The 13787-nt window shown below is 33.2% G+C and overlaps 1 protein-coding gene across 4 annotated transcripts in view; it reads left to right on the top strand.

The window, feature by feature from the left end:
• LOC118189638 (potassium channel subfamily T member 1-like) overlaps window positions 1-13787 on the top strand; it is a 567007-nt gene that overhangs the window by 486322 nt on the left and 66898 nt on the right. For all 4 annotated transcript variants that reach the window (XM_085820454.1, XM_085820457.1, XM_085820455.1 and 1 more), the window contains one exon: window positions 11844-11945. In XM_085820454.1, coding sequence (XP_085676580.1) covers window positions 11844-11945 — 102 coding nt within the window. The remainder of the gene's footprint in view (window positions 1-11843; window positions 11946-13787) is intronic.

The following is a 13787-nucleotide window of genomic DNA, read 5'->3' as shown; positions in this document are numbered from 1 at the left end:
AAAAGTAACGCATCTGCACAGGAAACAATTGTTTAATTTTGCACTTAAGTTTGAAAACAAGAATATCACAGTTATTAAAATTAAGAGGTTTATTTCAAAATTATTACTCCAAAATTATTAGTCCCTGAGGGACTAATGTTTTCATTTTGCGATTTTGCGTCGAATCACTCTGAATGTCCATTTCACTTTTCAAACTGTTGCCACCAAATATTGTGATAAAACAAAGGTACCTAGAGCCATCGAGTTTCGAATGACGTAATCCTACTGCGAATATGGGCAACTGGAAGCCCAAATTTGAAATTTGGAATTTGTTTTACTATCGATTTTATATTTTGTAACGAATTTTTGATTAACAAACTCAAGAATTTCAAAGCGAGCCATGGCAATGTTGTACAGAAAAAACATTTTTATCTCCAGCGCGTGAGACTGTGAATCGGAAATTCTAAAAATGTGCTCAATTTAAAATTATTTTGGGATACTGCTCTTGAACTGAATTTTATGGTTTAAGTGCGAAGAATATGATATTTAATAAATAAAGGTAACACACAAAATGTTAAAAAGAAGGCCCCTTTGGACGTAATTTAAAATCTGAAACCTTTCAGATTTTTTATTTTACTAAAATTTTAAAATCTAATTAAAATGGATCCTATAACCACGCGATCTGGATTTAAACATTTAATATGCAATGAACCCTCTTATGGCGACCTCTTCCAAAATAATTTCTCAGAGTAGAAATTAATACTTGTACCGAACATTATATCTTTAAGACGACCACATCCACCAAAGACCAAAATAATTAGAAACGTGGATGATCGTACTAGAGAGGATTTAATGCATTTTACAATGCACCAATGCGTAACCTACTCAGAGCCGGACCATCTAGTAGCCCAGAAACGATTGGCGACCATCTCCTTAAGACGATCACTTCCAAAAGTGACAGGCATTTTTATGGGTATAAACAAACGCTTGCACTGAATATCATCTTTCTAGGGTGGTGATCTTCACAGAATACCAAAAATCAACTAGAAACATGGATGGATTAGGATTTTTCAATTATGGCAAAGCGCACGAGGGCTATCTACCTAAAGGGAGGGATGCCTTCGTGGAGAACTTTCTAAGGGAGACTGGCTCGTATACATATTACACATGGGGAAAACCACGAAAGTGCCCATGCAGCCAGCCCATTCGCGGTATTGGAATCTCGGACCAAACTACCAGTGTTCAGCGTATTTACCGCTCGGCCGCTGATAGGCTGAAATCTGATGGATGGCTGATGGATATCTTAGAAAGGATTTTTACTTATAGTAGTTATATTAATTACAATTACGTGTAAAGCTTATGGAAACTTAAAAGCGGCCGAGCGGTTAAGTTGCTGAATACCCTGGTTGTTAGATCTGGGTTCGATTCCTAGCAAAGCAGCGTTTCGTGGTTTTTCCCCTATATAACGTGGTTACGAGCTAGTTTTCCTTAGGAAGCCCTCCACGAAGGCAACCATTCTCTTAGGCAGATACCTTTCGTGCACTTTGTTATAGTCAAGTAAATTAAACCAAATTAAAGAAGCTTATTCATTCTACTCTCCAAATTGAGCTCCAAATAAGTCATACGTGGGAGCTTTTCGTATTTATAACGTAAAACGTATCAAAACGGAAAATTAAATAAATTTAATTATTTAACTTGGATATCTAGAATTCCAGTTTTTAATTTCTCTTGTTTCCAAAAATCTGAGCATGAATAAATGTGTAATAAAGCATAAACCGATAACTTTGAAATTCAGAGAATAACTTAAATGGCCTTTGACCACTAGCAGCCGAGAGGTAAAAATCGTTGAATATTGGTAGTTCGACTGGCGTTCAAACCATGGCGGATGTGCTGCTTACCAGGAAATTTTTGTGTTTTTCTCCTTGTGTAACATAAATACGAGTCAGTTTCTATCAGACGTATCAAATAATTTTTGTCAACTACCCGCTATAAACAGTCCTCCATGAAGGCATCCATATTCACTTCGGCAGATAATCTTATGGTACTTTGCCATAACTTAAATAATATGATTTGATGATCATGCTAATTTTTTCTCATACTGAAGCCTGTGATGCTTTAATTAATGTTTTATTTATCATAAATGTGTTAAACTGCTTTAAATTAACCAAATCAGGATTTTTTTCTGTTAGATTTCCTTTTTGAAATTTTTGACATCATTTTAGAAGCCTAAATATGTCAGATCGTTTTAGTAAGACGTATTATTTGTAACTGTATAAGTACAGAGAATCTCATTACGGCGAACTCTAAAAGTGTTTCCTACAACATAAATAAACAGGCTTTTATACATTTGCCTCTCTAATGCAACCATCTATATAAGTGGCCTAAAAATCGCTTGAAGGGGCCGTTAGTGGTCGCATTAGAAAAGTCTCATTATATTTGCATTTTTGTGGCATTTAATAATTTCAGTTACATGTCTGCCTTATAAATTATAATATTGATTTTCAAGGTCGTGTAACAACTATCAATATAAATTAGAATAGTAATAATCTTTTACATTCCATTCGGATTATTGTATTCGTATGAAAGCCTTAAATCAATTGTTGATCATTATTTTGTACGTATGCTATTGCAAAAATTTAAAAATTCTTAATTATGATATTTTCCAATATTCGGGCTTTAAATGGCCAAGTTATTTAATTTTATGCCAAGATTTAAACTTTGTGCATTTACAATAAGAAGATCTTAATTCTGGAACTTTTTAACATCTGAAGCTAGTTAAAACTGGTTGAAATGTGTTGCAGTCTCAGTTCGTATGCAAAACCACTCTCGCACTGATTTGTTTTATGCTTAATTTATAGTAATTTCCCTAAGTAACCAAATTTTAGCAGGAGACTTGAAAAATGAGCAACCCCCTCACCGGGAATCGAACCGCGGATCTCTAGAATACGCGCCCAGCGTGCAGACCACTACACCACGAAAGCACGTCAAGGAGACTCAAGTCTAAAATTTATGCATATTTAGTATTAATTCTATATTTTGCATATTAACATTTAAAAAAATACCTGACTAAATTACTCCTGGACGGTTGTGTATAAGCCTATGGTTTGTTTGATCAAGTGCGACTCATTTGTAAAGTATTGAATGGTGTACTCGCTTGCAAAACCTTGTGAATTTTGTGTTTCTTGAAAAATCGGCAATACTAAGTATGATTGCTAAATATTACATTCTTTTTAAGGGAACATTATAGTATAATAATAAGAATATTTTCTCCTAGGATATACTTTTATCAATGATATGTTACTGTAGCACAGTTTTGCTAAATTCCTATAAATCAGTTCTAATTATTCTAAGCTGATTTACTAAGACTCGGAATGATGCTCAAGGCCGCCGCTAGACGTTTTGCCGCACGGTGTCTGCTTTAGAACTTCAAAATTCTGCCGCCCAGCTCTTTCCAAAGTTCTAAAAATTTTGCGTTCTCTCAATTCTGCCGCCCGGTGCGGCCGCGCCGATTGCATATGCTCTGGCACCGGCCCTGATGATACTAGGAATGACTAGGAAACGATAATTCAGATTAATACTTATTATCTGAATTGTCATTTCCTCATAAACATGATGCTTATATGTTACAGATGTTTTAATTAATAACAACCTTAAAAACTGGTTGTTAGTAGCTTTAATTTTGACTCCATACACTTCAACAATTAAAAAAGCCAAAAGATAGGAAGTTTCCTTGTCAGCTCATTTTGAGTTCTTTTCTAATACTGCTAAAATTCTGCATGATATTTGTTTTAGAACTGCTAACAAAATTTTAAATACAAAAGTTATACTGCAATTTTAAGTCTGAAAAGTAATTAATTCAGACTCGAAAGCTCTTGAAACATAGATCTTGAGCTCAAAACAATAAAGAATAGAATTTTGCATTCATTTTTTTAATTATACGATTGTTGCTTCATTGATAACAATGTTATAAATAGTTCATTTAGAATTATACTACAATTGCTGCATTAGAATCCATGTTTCTTACTAATTATTTAAACATGAAAAAAGAGAACTATAATATTTATATGTACTTTTTAATCTCCAAAGTCATAATAAGTTTTCTCATAAATAGGAAATTGACTGTTTTCAACAGTTTTCACCTCTTCGTCAAGAAACATTTCTTTTACCGTCCTAATTAAAAATTACAGAATAGCAGAACATAATCTATCTCACGAAATTTGCTAAAACAAATTCTTTCGCATTAATTTTGAATTTTATTTAACTCAAAATTATTCAATATTTCCAGTTCTGGATAATCTAATTAGCGGTGTCATTCTAAAGCTGCAAAATGTAATTAAGAAGATCAGCTTCGTTTTTAATGATTCATTTTACCACGCCACTGGGAAAAAAAAAAAATATCTGAGTTTTCAGATTTTCAATTATGTCCAAATGGCGTTTTTTTAATGTTTTGTGTGTTACCTTTATTTATTAAATATCATGTTCTTTGCACTTAAACCATAAAATTTAATTCAATAGCAATGCCGCAGCATATCTTTAGAATTTCCGATACACAGTTCCGGGCGTTGGAGACAAAAAGGTTTTTCCCACCCGTAGAGTGTTGCCATTGCTCCCTTTTAAATCGCTGAGATTGTTACTCAAAAATTCGTTAAAGTTTTGCAAAATATAAAATCGATAATAAATCAAATTCCAAATTTCAAATTTGGTCTTCCACATGCCCATATTCGTAGGAGGATTACGTCATTCAAAATTCGATGGCTCTATGTACCGTTGTTTTATCACAATGCGAGAAATATACGTATATTTATGCAGATTTTTCATTATTTAAAGGAAAATCTGAAAGCTTTCATATTTCATATTGCGCCCAAAAGGATTTTTTTTAACGTTTTGTGTGGTTTTTTTATTTATTAAATATAATGTTCTTCGCACTTTACCATAAAATTCAATTCCACAGCAATATCACAAAATATTTAAAAAGCGCAAAATTTAAGAATTTCCAATACACAGTTTCGGGCGCTGGAGATACATTTCTTTTTTCGTACAGTGTTCTCGTTGCACGCTTTTAAATCGATGAGTTTGTTAATTAAAAAATTCGTTAAAGTTTTGCAAAATTGGGAATAGCTAATAAAAGAAATTCCAAATTCGGAATTTCTATGCTCATGTTTGGTTGGAGTTCTACGTTATTCAAAATTGGATGGCTCTAGGTACTGTTGTTTTTTGAAAATGCGAGAAACATTCATGCATTGATGCAGAATCTTCATTATTTAGTTTCTTTAAATATAATGCATGGCAATAATATTTTGTAGCAACAGTTTGAAAAGTGAATCAACGCAGAAAGTGAAACCACGCAAAATGTCGTTTTGAGACTAATAGCCCTTTGGGTCTAATGCTCCTTTGGGCTAAAAAAAAATAAATAAATGTTAAATTAGCAAGTTAAAATAATAGCAACATTTAACCGATAAGAAAGTCAGAACTTACTACCTCGATCGAAAAATGCAATTTTGAATAAAATGATAATTTTGCTTCTTTATTAAATTATTCTTGTAACAGGGCTTGCATGAATGGATTATATTCTACTACAAGAAATTTTTTCTTACCAATAAATTCCCAGACTTAGAGACAGAAAGTACAGTAAACCCTTTCTAAGATGACCACAGGTTCATAAGATTTTGGGCTTTTGCGAATTAAAGAAATAGCTCTCAGCACCGATGTCCAAGTTCTCAGGAATACTGATCATCATAGGAAGATAATCACCAGAAGAAAGTTCACTGTTCACATTCGGACGTGCATTATTCTATAAATGAAAGTACATTAAGCCGATTCGATTGCGTGTATGGCCGTATCTATTTATATATAGGTAGGTGTATTTAATTATGGCAAAGCACACTAGGGCTATCTGCCTAAGGGAAGGGATGCCTTCGTGGAGGACTTTCTAAGGGAAACTGGCTCGTTTACACGTTACACATGGGGAAAACCACGAAAACGCCCAAGCAGCCAGCCCGTTCGCGGGACTCGAACCTCGGACCGAACTACCAGTGTTCAGCGACTTTACCGCTCGGCCGCTGGTGGGCATTTATATATAGGAAAAATTTTAATATAAAATAAATATAGTGTAAAATATATGTTACCGTTAGAGCGTATAATTAAGTTATTTCCTCGAATAAGTAAGTATTTGGCGGGGGAAAAACTAGCCAAGCCGGTTTAGCTAATTATTTTAAAATAACTATATTAATTAGTATAGAATATAATATTCTATAAACTAACTAATGATAAATGCCGCCCAGACGGTGTAGTGGTTAGGGTCGCCAACTGCGATACCTAACGGCTTGGGTTCGAATCCAGGGGAATGCATAGTTCTAATTGTCCGTCCCTTCATAGGAGGCAAAGGTGGCCCACCTATTAGGTGACTGCATGATAAAGTGACAACTGCTTCTGGTCAAGTAGAAGTCGGCTGAGGGACCATCATTCATATTTTAAAAAAATGTTAATAACAAACAAAAATCTCAAAGGTTTCAGGTTTTAAACTACGTCCAAAGAGGACGTTTTGTGTGCTACCTTTATTTATTAAATATCATGTTCTTTGCACTTAAACCATAAAATTCATTTAAATAGCAATGTCGCAAAAGAATTTTAAAAGAGCATATCTTTAGAAGAATTTCCGATACACAGTTCCGCGCGCTGGAGATAATTTTTTTTTCGTATAGTGTTGCCATTCCTCGCTTTTAAATCGTTGAGTTTGTTAATCAAAAATTCGTTAAAGTTTTACAAAATATGAAATTGATAATAAATCAAATTTCAAATTTGGGCTTCCAGATGCCCATATTCGCAGGAGGATTACGCCATTCAAAATTCGATGGCTCTATGTACCGTTGTTTTATCACAATGCGAGAATGTGAGAATTATGCATATATTTATGCAGATTTTTCATTATTTAATTTCTTCGAATATAATGTAGGACTCTAACATTTGGTGGCAACAGTTTGAAAAGTGATTCAACGCAAAATCGCAAAACGAAAAGCACGTAATGATAAACCGTTAATGTGGAAAAAAAATGACACTATAAAATATCTGTCGTTTTATAAATTAACTGATGATAAACCGTTAGTGTTTAGAAAATTATATTTCATATTACGGATAGATTAAATAATAACGGAATGCTTAGTATAATATTATTGCTAGATTCGTTAAACCGTATTAAAAAATAACAGACTATAACTACACCAAAAGTTCTGTTTAGCTGCTTTCGTGTGCCGTCTTTACTGACAATTCGTCATTTATCAACACTTTAATGTGAACAAGCTGTTAGCTTCCAGTTAGGGATGGATGAAATTTAGTTTAAAGACCGGCAATCATTATTTAACAGAGGAGAAACATTTGCTCCCCGTGAATTCTTTCCTTCCGGGTGAGGTGGGTCGGTTTCTTTAAAGAAACGGGTGAAGCAAACCACGGGGGAGAACATACGATTTTCCCGCAGGCAAGTTGGAAAAACCTGCTATCGAAATGACCTTGCTCAGCTGCAGCCAACTCAACGTCTTACCCTTAAAACCTCCCTCAAGAGAGCCCGCTATAACCCTGCCCGTTTGGCAGGTTTCCCCATCTCCAATCGGCAACATTATTTGGCGAGATTTTAGAGTTCCTTTTTTTCCGTTCCTTATTTTCCGAGTGACATTTTTTCCGTTCCTTATTTTCCGGGGACATTCTTTCCGTTTCCCATTTTTCCGGGTGACATTTTTTCCGCACACCCAAAATGAAATATAAACGACATAAATTCGAGAAACCCAAAAAGTAAACATGCAAGCCTTAAAACTAATCTTATCTTACATGTAATAGAATATCTACAAAACAACTGATCCTTAAGTCGCATGGCTAAGCCATTTTCGTTTCGTATCAAAACGTAACTTTAGCGATCTAGCGGATGAATACGATGGTTATTTTGGAAGTAGCATGTTTGCTCGGTTAGAAAGCGCAATGCCACGAAAGGATATAGTTCTAAAGAATTTTATATTATTGCATAATAAATAGTACTTATTTCATTATTTTTCTATATATCATACATTAATTAATGCGGCGATAGTTAATTATTGAGGAACTCGTTTTCATTAAAATGTAAAATTTTGCCGATACAAAATAACTGGTGATGACCGTCTTTTGTCCAGTATTTCGAATAATATGAACAAGTTGTAGTTTCTGAGAATGTTAATAAATAATTGTTTAAAACATCACCTCTCAAACGCCCACTTCGAAAAGTGACCAGTATTCCTAAGAATATAAATGAATATTGATATTAAGCATTATTTCTCTGAGACGACCATCTCCATGGAAGACCAAAATATCTGAAATCGTGGATAGTCATCAGGCAGAATTTTTTTTACTGCGAAATTATCTTACTACGGTAATTCAATAGCATTAACAGTGCAGCAGATTAAAAAATATTTTCCTTCCTGTAATCTAAACAAATTTAAAAACAAAATCTGAAAGCTTCCAGATTTTAACGGTCACCCAGAAGGGTTTGTTAAGGTTTTTCACGTTCTCGCTGAGCTCGCAGTCTACCAGTCTAGTATTACACTCACTCCTACAAACATTTTTTGTCTTTTTATGTTTATTATTAAGCATCATTTTATTCGCACTTACGCCATATAGAATTCAACAGCAAAATTACAAAAATTCTAAAAGCAGCATAGGCTTAGAATTCCCAATGCAGCGTAAATGTTGGCATACAGTTTTCTATTTTTTCAGGCTTTTCTCGGTTTATCATATCAATATTCAGTTTTCTTACTAAAATTGCTTTACAATATTTTTAGTCCAAAGGGGCTTTGTCCCTGAAGGACTATTGTTTTCGTTTTGCGATTTTGCGTCGGACTCATAAACGTCGGTTCACTTTTCAAACTGTTGCCACAAAATGTTAGAGTCCTGCATTATATTTGAAGAAATTAAATAATGAAAAATCTGCATAAATGATTGATAAAACAATGGTACATAGAGCCATCGGATTTTGAATGACGAAATCCTACTGCGAATATGGGCATCTGAAATCCCAAATTTGGAATTTGTTTTATTATAGATTTTATATTTTGTAAAACTTTAACGAATTTTTGATTTACAAACTCAATGCTTTAAAAGCGAGAAATGGCAACGTTATATAGAAAAAAAATACTTTTATCTCCAGCTCGCGAGACTGTGTATATCGGAAATTCTAAAGATATGCTTAATTTAACATTATTTTGCGATATTGCTCTTGAACTGAATTTTATGGTTTAAGTGCAAAGAACATGATATTTAATAAATAAAGGTAACACTCAAAACGTTAAAAAAACGCCCCTTTGGACGTAATTTAAAATCTGAAACATTTCAGATTTTTTTTTTTTTTTTTTTTTTTTTTTTTTATCTATTTTTATTATCAGCCCAAAGGGCGTTAGCCCAGAAGGGCAGTTAATTTCGTTTTGGCATTTTGCGTTGAAAACTTTAAATGTCGGTTCACTTTTCAAACTGTTGCCACCAAATATTACAACCTTGTATTATATTTAAAGAAATTAAATAATGAAGAATCTGCATATAAATGCATGTATGTTTCTCGCATTGTGGTAAAACAACGGCACCTAGAGCCATAAAATTTTGAATAACGTACTTTTCCACCCGAATATGGGCACATCTGGAAGCCCAAATTTGGAATTTGCTTCATTATCTATTTCATATTTTGTAAAACTTTAACGAATTTTGGATTTAGAAACTCAACGATTTCAAAGCGAGTAGTGGCAACACACTGCGGAGAAAAAAATCTCAAGAGCGCGAGACTGTGTCTCGGAAATTTTAAAGATATGCTCATTTTAAAATTATTTTGCGATATTGCTGTTGAATTGAATTTTATGGTTTAAGTGCGAAGAACATGATATTTAATAAATAAATGTAACACACAAAACGTTTAAAAAAACACCCCTTTGGGCGTAATGTAAAATCTGAAATCCTCAGATTTTTTAACAGTTTGTGCGTTTACTTTATTTGTTAAATATCATTTTCTTAGCGCTTACGGCACATAAAATTCGATTCAACATCAAAATGACGTAATATTTAAAAACCAGCATATCTCTAGAATTTCCGATAGACAAGTCTCGCTCACTAGAGATAAAAATATTTTTTATCCGTACAGTATTGCCACTTCTCGCTTTGAAATCTTTCAGTTTGTTAATCAAAAAATTCATTAAAGTTTTCCTAAATATGAAATAGATAATAAAACAAATTCGAAATATAAATTTCGTGCTTCCATGTGCCCATGTTCAAGGGCAAAACTATGTTATTCAAAATTTTATGGCTCTAGGTACCATTGTTTTTTCACAATGCAAGAAATGTGCATACATTCATGCAGATTATTCGTCATTTAATTTCTTTAAATGTAAAACAAGGCGATATTATTTGGTGGGAACAATCTGAAAAGTGATTCAACGCTTTTAGCGATTCGACGCAAAATGCCACTTCGAGAGTAATAGCCCTGCTGGGCTAATAAGTTCTTAAACTTTCTAATTTTGCCTATGTTAATAATGACATTTGTAATCTGCAAGCAATTATACAAAACATTTAGGCAATTTTTATGTAAAACATATGTTATTTAGAGTTTAGCAAATATTCTAGAAGCAGTTAATTCATTGAAAATATCATTCCCATGCCTAAATAAATTTTTAAAATAGCAACTAAATTAATAACGAATCAATAAATCTAACCTATACATCAACATTTTTATTAAACAATATTTATAAACAACTCTTAGCAATTTACGTATTAAAATTTAAAGAATGTGCATGCTTTCAAATACGCAAATTCGAAAAACCAAAATTTTCGGAATTGAGAATAAATGTCTTCAGAATGTTTAACAGCGGAAGTCATCGGGAAAATACAGTATGAATATCCTCAGGATGTGAAATTGCAGAAGTCCCCAAGACGTCTTGAGAATCAACATCTTCAGCACATCCTCACATATCCTGGGATATGGCGATTTAGCAATATAGCGAATATATTCTAACTTTAATAGGACATCCTGAGGAAATTCTGCGCCATATTTTTGTTAAGAAGCTGCATAATAATTAATTTTGCTCTTTGAAACTGAAATCTTTATATAGTTTTAGCTGAATCGAAAATATTCTGAGTTACATTTTGTGTAAATAAAAATAATTACACATGGGGAAAACCACGAAAACACCCATGCAGCCAGCCCGCTCGCAAGATTCGAATCTCGGACCGAACTACCAGTGTTCAGCGACTTTACTGCTCGGCTGCTGGTAGGCCATAATGATATCAGAAAGGAATAAAATATTTTTAAATTTAAATAATTTTTATACGTATGAATGATGCTGGTGTCAAACGATATCACAAAATTGAGAAATGGTTTCAAATTGGAATCTATGCAAATCAATCTACAGCATTTTCAATATTTTATCCTCCTATGTCCAACTCCTTCACATATGTCGCCTGACGTACTAGTTCATTAATTGAACTAATATATCTGGGTGCTGTTCTGCTGAACTACTGTAATAGCGTTTCCCAAGTCATTTATAGGTTATTTTTTATACATTTGTGAATTTCTACAGAAAACAATCACAAGATTCAATTCTGGCGAGTACAGAAAATAATAAGAATTAAATCACTCAGGATAAATGAAGAGTGTTCTACCACAAAAACCTTGATTCAGATATTTCAGAAAACATTTCCTGCACATCGTTTTGTCCCATGCTATTAGGCTGTTTCAAGGACACAGAATTATATTACCGATGACAGCGTTAAGATTTAGCAGGAAAATTATCACAACAATTGTCACAATGTTTTTTCACAGTTTTTTTATAAGCGAAGTAGTGAAAATAACATTATTATTTTCCTTCCAGAGAGAAAAAGACAGGGGATCACACATATCGTACATGTTCCGGTTACCTTTTGCAGCGGGCAATGTTTTCAGCGCCAGTATGCTGGACACTCTTCTTTATCAGGTAAGACTGTTTCAAAAATTGTATATTATCCTAATTTGAGACTGAAAATGTGCAAAGATTTCCAATGTTTTTACAGTCTAGTGAATGTGATTTCTTGGACAATTCTGAGAAGAGGTCCATTTATTAGAACTGTAATAAAATTAATGAGCATAACAAATACTTTTATTAACTTTGTAGAGACATTAGATATTTAGGAAGAAGGCAAGCTGGAAAATGAGCAATCGCTTTCCCGGGAATCGAACCACGGACCTCTGGAATACCGGCCTAGCGTGCAAAACCACTACACCATGAAGGCACGCTAGGAAGGCGGGAGAAATACCTTATATACTCCCCTTTTAGAGGACAACTGGATTTGTTTTAGGGTACTCAATCGCCAAATCCTGGGTGAGGAGAATCATCATCCAGCACTCTTTTAGTTCTGGCGCCACTATAGAGATATTAGATATTTAGGAAGGAGGCAAGATGAAAAATGAACAATCACTTTCGCCGGGAATCGAACCACGGACCTGTGGAATACCGGCCCAACGTGCAGAACCACTACACCACGAAGGCATGCTAGCTGGGAGAAATACCTTATAAAGTTATGTATAATAATTCTAAGTAATGCCTATTTTATAAGGAAAATACTTATCGTATAAGAATACTATAGAAAATACACAGTAAATGATGTGCGAAGTTGCTTAGTTTATGCTGAAAAAGTATTGTATCAAATTTGCAGCATAATATACTAGCAGTAATTCATGTTAAGGCAAATTGCCAAATCAACCACTACCACCAAAAAAAGATTTTATCATTTTCTTATCAGGCACTTGATATTTGTAAATTTGTGAAAGATAAGTAGAGCATCTTAACAAGGGTTAAAAGCATAAATGGCATAAACTTCAGTATATTTAAAAGCATCGCAACAAAACATTGTAATTTCAATCTAGAACACGTCAATAAATTGCATATTAGGATATTATGCGTATTTTCATTTCTTACCAGTCACAGTGTGATATTTTTTAAAATGCTGATTTTATATAGCTTTGCTCTAGGTAGACAGTAAATACAATGAAACGGGTCCTTATCTTAAGAATAAGGCTGTCTTCGGTGTTTGAAACAATTAAAATTTCAGTTACCTGTTCCTATTTCACAAAACATAACATTTTATATATAAAAATGTTTATATTTTAAAACAGTATAAAAATAACATTTCATTTGAAAATAAATATTTAATATAATCCTCAACTTTCCATTTACCTGTAGTAAACAAAATTTACTTTTGACTCGTGGTTCTTCTATTATAATCTTACGGAAATATAACTTTGAATTCGTTTCAAAATATCGCAAATTAAGAGAGCCGTCTAATGGATGTGCAAATATATGACAACAAAAGCACATGAAGTTAGTTATCTTAACTTTAAAACAATTAAACTATAAAGAGAATATTTGATGAATTGCTAGCATTTCCTTTAACAAAATAATGTGTTAATTTTGCTACCTTATTTTTGGAAAAGAATTTTAAATGTTTTTCTACTTTTTTTATTTTGTAACCATGATAACCATGGTAGACCATGGAAACAAATTCCATATGTCAGTTTGTAACTATGGTTTTTTTTCTTCTAAGATATCTTATTACCTCTATAAATTCGATTTGAGACTGTGTCTTTGACGCAAAACATCAATTTATTCATTTTCTTTAATTCTTAAATGATTTTTAATCTTAAAATAGATTTTCTTCCTTATCTCTTAGATATTTGACATCGGTAGAAATCGCATGTTTCGACACATACCTATTTATTGCCTTCAGTGCTTCTGATTATGTTTTCATTTTTTCGGGTTTTAACGAAAGTTTCCCGCCAC

The sequence above is a fragment of the Stegodyphus dumicola genome, chromosome 7, assembly GCF_044657685.1.
Source record: "Stegodyphus dumicola isolate Sdum_Otavi_A_Nest chromosome 7, ASM4465768v1".
NCBI lineage: Eukaryota > Metazoa > Arthropoda > Arachnida > Araneae > Eresidae > Stegodyphus > Stegodyphus dumicola.
Note: the sequence above shows the minus strand (reverse complement) of the source record. Positions and strands in the feature narration are given on the sequence as shown.